This window comes from Plasmodium reichenowi, chromosome 12 (assembly GCF_001601855.1).
Source record: "Plasmodium reichenowi strain SY57 chromosome 12, whole genome shotgun sequence".
Lineage (NCBI taxonomy): Eukaryota > Apicomplexa > Aconoidasida > Haemosporida > Plasmodiidae > Plasmodium > Plasmodium reichenowi.
The window spans coordinates 560,683-566,376 of NC_033657.1; the positions used below are offsets into that span (position 1 = coordinate 560,683).

At 19.9% G+C, this 5,694-nt stretch overlaps 2 protein-coding genes across 2 annotated transcripts; one reads left to right on the forward strand and one right to left on the reverse strand.

Annotated features, from left to right (window-relative positions):
• PRSY57_1215000 (hypothetical protein) lies at positions 1–3,364 on the reverse strand (the record flags this gene model as incomplete). The annotated part of the gene is made up of 1 exon (XM_012908577.2): positions 1–3,364. A coding segment is annotated over one exon (3,364 nt), but the record flags the coding sequence as incomplete, so codon positions are not given.
• A 520-nt stretch (positions 3,365–3,884) lies between these two features.
• On the forward strand, positions 3,885–5,003 carry PRSY57_1215100 (hypothetical protein; the record flags this gene model as incomplete). The annotated part of the gene is made up of 1 exon (XM_012908578.2): positions 3,885–5,003. One exon carries the CDS (start codon positions 3,885–3,887, stop codon positions 5,001–5,003), a length of 1,119 nt encoding a protein of 372 aa, XP_012764032.2.
• Positions 5,004–5,694: the final 691 nt, after the last annotated feature.

The window sequence follows — 5,694 nt, forward strand, 5'->3', positions numbered from 1 at the left end:
ATTGTCCATCATTAAACCATTCGTATGATAACATTTTCTCAATACGGTTAAGAATTAAATTACATTTGTCTTCAAATTTTGTTCCTAATGATTTATCAAAATCTTTTATTTTTTGTTGAAGTTCATTTTCTATATAAGATATTTGTAAATCGGTATTAACATAATTATTATTCATGGTTAATTTGTTCATATAATTTACATTTTTATCTAATTTCCCTTTTGATTTATTAATTGAAGATACATTTAGGTTTCCAGAATTTTTAAGATTATATTCTTGTAAAATTTGTTGCGAATTAGTATTATTATTTAATATATTCATATTATCCTCACAATGGACTGAAAAATCCAAGGAATGATTATTATGTTCTTCTTTATTTGTATAATAATGAAAATTATCATTATTACTAATATTGCTAATATTGCTAATATTGCTAATATTACTAATATTATTTTTATTGTGATTATTTTGTGTTTCATTTTTGTGGTATGTAAAATTATTTTCTTCTGTAAAATGAGAAATATTTGATAAAGGACCACTTGAATTGTTATCTTTCAAAAGAATATCATTTCGTTCCTTATCCTTAAAATAATAATTATTAGAAAGATCATTATTATGGTTCATATTATTTTCTTTATGAATATCATTTACATATTTCATATTTTTATTAGATAAATTTTCTATCATATCATATTTATATAATTCGTCCTTTTTCTTATTTTTCGTAATACCTCTTTCAAATTCATACAGCAAATTTGCATGTCTAGATTCTATATGTTCCTCTTTTTGTTGTTCTTGTCTTTTGATGTTTTCGTCATCTTTATATACACATGTGTTATATTTTACATAATTAAGATCAATTTTCCCTTTTGTTCTTGGTAAATTCTCACTTTTATTTAAATAATGGTTATTTTCTCCTATAATATAATCATATTTTATATGTTCCATATTTTTTGTTTTATAATTATTAAAAGGTAGAGAATTTTCATTATGCGTTTTATACAACATATCATTATTTTTTTCTTCAATTTCTTTGGTATGTTCTATTATGTCATTATTTAATTCTTCATTTATATTTTCGTTTGATTGTAATAATAAATAACTTAGTTTTGCATTATCTCCATTTTGAGATGTTAAAAAATGTTTTGAATTACCTACTTGACTATTTTTTTGAGAACTTAATAAACTATTGGTTGATTCCGATAATTCATTTAATAATAGTTCTATATCACTATTTGTCGAATTCATTAAATTCTTATTTGAGTTCAAAAAATTATTATTTTGTTTTATTTCATGTGAATCCTTTTTTTTTTGGTGATTTGAATTATTTGATAAATGAAAATTATTATTTTTAGAATCATCATCATCATTATTATTATTATTATTATTATTATTATTATTATTATAATATGATATAGAATTATCTAATACATTTTGTAATGAACATTTTCCGTTCGAATTTGTTATGTTATTTTGATGTTGTTTTGTATATCTGTCTACATTGTCTAATATCATATCATTTGTATTTTCTAAATTATCTACATTCAATGTATTATCATTAGTAATAATATTATTGATAGACGTTCTATTTATATTTTGATCATTTCTATAAAGAATATTTTTATTATTATTACCTTTTTTGATGGACCAATCACTTATGTTACCATGATTTGATTGATACATTTCTTGAGATATAATATTATTCATATACATTTTTGAATCTATCATACTATTTCTTTTATTTATAAAAGTCTTTTGATTTTTTATGGTTTCGTTTTGATTTGCCTCATTTTTTGTTAAATCATCTAAATGGTTAGTTTTGAATTCATTGGTTTCTTCCAATTCTAAATTTTGGACTCCCGAATTTTTTATATTTTTTCCTTGCGTTAATTCATTTTTTGATCCAATAAGAGATGTATTATTATTTATATGAATACTTTTATTTGATACATCTATATTTACTTCAGATACATTTAAAGCATTATGATATTCAGAATATATATTTTTTTTTTTTTTTGAATCCTCATAAAAATTAGATTTTTCATTTATATTAATAGTACTGTAGGTTATGCTCCTTTTAGAGTCATTAAACTGATGTGTATTTAAATTATTACTTATGGATATATTATCTATTTGTTTTGTTATGTTAGTATCGTTCATATTATTTAGAGAATTTAAATAATTCGTGTTACTCTTTCTTGAATTTATTAACTCTCCTATATTATTATTATGAGATATATGTTTTTCATTTGCTCCTGTTTGGTATTTATTTGAGCTATTCAATATTTGTGTAGTATTAATACGACGATTATTTTTTTTGAATTCGATGCTGTCGTTCAACTGATTCACTTTTTTTACATCTTCATGTTTTTCTTTAACATACACATCTTTCCTATCGAACAAATTATTATCCTTATTTGATGTAGTATCATTTTTGCTTTTTATATGAATATCTTTATGACTATATTTGGTAGAAAATTTTAACGTACTCATATCATGAGCATTTATAGAATTATAGTTTTTTTCGACAAAGTTGTTTTGATTATAATTATTTTCTATTTTTTTCATAGACGTTTTACTATTATAATAATTATATATATCATTTGACATGTTATCCTTTTGATTATCTTTGACTATATTGATTTTATCACTACATTGTAAAGAATTATCTACTGTATTTTTTAATTTAGATTGATTTTGAGTGTTAAATATTATATCATGATTGTTTGTGATATAAGAAGTATTATTATTATTATGACGAGTTGTATGGTTATGGTTGTATTCTTTTTTTTTAATACTATTTTCTATCTCATTATTTAACAAAATTGTTGTTGTTTCCTTCGAATGTGTTATAGATGAATTACTTATCTTTTTTGATATATCTTGATTTTCCATATGCTCATGATAATTTTCCATACCATAATCGCTAGCATAAGAATTATCCATATATTGTTTTATTTCTTTAGGAATATTATCACAATTATTACTATTACTATTATTATTACTATTACTACTACTATTATTATTATTATTATTATTATTATCATTATTGTTGTTGTCAATTTTTAGTGTTTTATTAGTGTTAGATTTATTAATTTGTACTTTATCTTCTACATATGGTCTAATATTTTCTTTATAACTATTATCTAAGAACGAATTTCCACTTTCTTCTAATTCCTTTCTATTATAAATTGTTCCGTCTTTTTCTAAACTCCTTTCTTCATGTTGCAAATGTCCTACATTCTTATCTTTAAATATATCATCATTTTTTATGTTATCCTTTTTATTTTTTGTAATCATACTATTTTGTATGAATGCATTCCTTTTGTTAGTGGAATCATTTTTCTTTTTCTTAAAAAAATTCATGTTGTTTTTTAAAAAATTAAAAAAAAAAAAAAAAAAAAAAAAAATTAAATAAATAAATTAATTTATAAATATATATATATATATATATATATTTATATATATGTATGAACATTTTGATTAATGACTAAGGACATATATATTTATATTCATATTAGGCGTAGCAATGAGGATTTTCTACATAAAAGTTTTATATTTTTAGAGCATTTTAATATTAATAAGATTATGAAAATGATAATACATATATAAAAATTACATATATATATATATATATATATATATATATATATATTATATATATATTTTTATTTTTTTTAACATGTCCATTGTGTCTTATTATAAAACTGTCTCATGTGAGTATCCTATTCTAACACATAAGTGTATTATATATTTATATATATATATATATATATCTTTATTGTTTCCACATATGTAAATATATTTACATATATTTATTTATATATATATTTTACCTTCATGTAGTTATATTTTTTATTTCATTTTAATTATTTTTGTGTAACAAATGATTAATTTACAAACCTTAGATTTTCATTTAACAAATTTTGAAGAATCGAACAGATGTTTTAACGATGATGAGAAATTGGGGATATTTTATGGAATGACAGAATTAGAAGAGTATATAAATAAAGAGATATATCTGTGGGGTAAAATTGAAGGTCTAGAATATGATTATTATATTACATATTATTTTAATCAAGAGAATTTTTTCCCAACAAAGAAATTTTATTATTGTACTAATGATTATGTGTTTCATGAGATGTTAAAAGGGAATGATGATTTTATAGAGAATGTTGAAAGGAAATTACCTTTTACATTTTTCAGTGGTTATCCTCAAAGTATTTTTTATTCTAAGGATAAAACGAAGGGACAGAAAAAAAAGGTAACCGGGGGGGATGATAATGATGATAGTGAAGATAATGAAGATAGTGAAGATAATGAAGATAGTGAATATAATGACGATAATGAAGATAATGAAGATAATGAAGATAGTGAATATAATGACGATAATGAAGATAATGATGATAATGATGATAATGACAATTTTGATAATAATGATAATTTTGATAATAATGATGAAATACAATCTGATTCATATAGCAGGAAAGGAAAAAAAAAAAAGAGTCACAGGAACAACCTTTATAATGACAAAAATATAGACATAAAAAAAAAAAAAAAATATGAGAAACAAAATATTACAGAATTAGATAGATTATCATATACTGTACGAAAAATAGACGAAGAAGCCTTTATTATACCTTACAATTCCATAAAAATAACAAACAACTTAGAAATGAAATTTTGTCATTTTACTGGGTTCAATATATTAGATGCATTAAAATTAACTTCATGGGTTCATTTCCGATATCCAAAAAATTTAACATATGATAAAATTAAAAATTATAATTCTTTTTTTCTAAATAATTTTTTAGATTCGATAAAAAGCGATATCCCTTCAGATATATGGAATATAAAAATAAATAAACAATTAAATAAAATTTCGATATTAAATGCATTATATCCAGGTTATATATTTTATCATATACTTAATACACCATTTTATGCATCTTTATATATAGGTACAGGAGTATCAAATTATGATCTCCCATTTTTACTACCATAAAAAAAAAAAAAAATATATATATATATATATATATATATAACTAGGACAAGTGAGAAACGTTTATTTTTTCTAAAATATACATCTGAATATATATATACTAATATGTTATCATATATTACATCTTTCTATTATTTTTTTATTATTTATCCTTATATCTTTTTTTATATAATAAAATAAATAAAATTACATTTTATTTATGTCTTAAACTAAGGATTATCATTTTATAAAAACAAGTACCCAACATATATATATAATATATTATATATATATATATATATATATATTTATTTTTATGTATCTCCATCAGAATACATTTCTTCATTTTTTAAACGAGATTATAACAAATATAATTTTTTGTTCTTATATTTTTTTTAAAACATTTACATCATAGGAATAACTCTTATTTTTTTATATAATTTTTCTTGTGGTAAAATTATACATTTAATGGAAACATTCGTTCTAATATATATAAAACTATTATATATATATATAATATATATATATATTTATAATATGTTTTTTTTTTAATTTTTTTTTTTATACGTATACAGCATGCAATATACGTAGTTATAAATAATACATATAATATATATTATATATATATATATATTATAAATATTATACTTTTTATACATACTTTTTTTTTTTTTTTTTTTTTTTTTTTTTTTTTTTTTTTTTTTTTTTTTTTTTT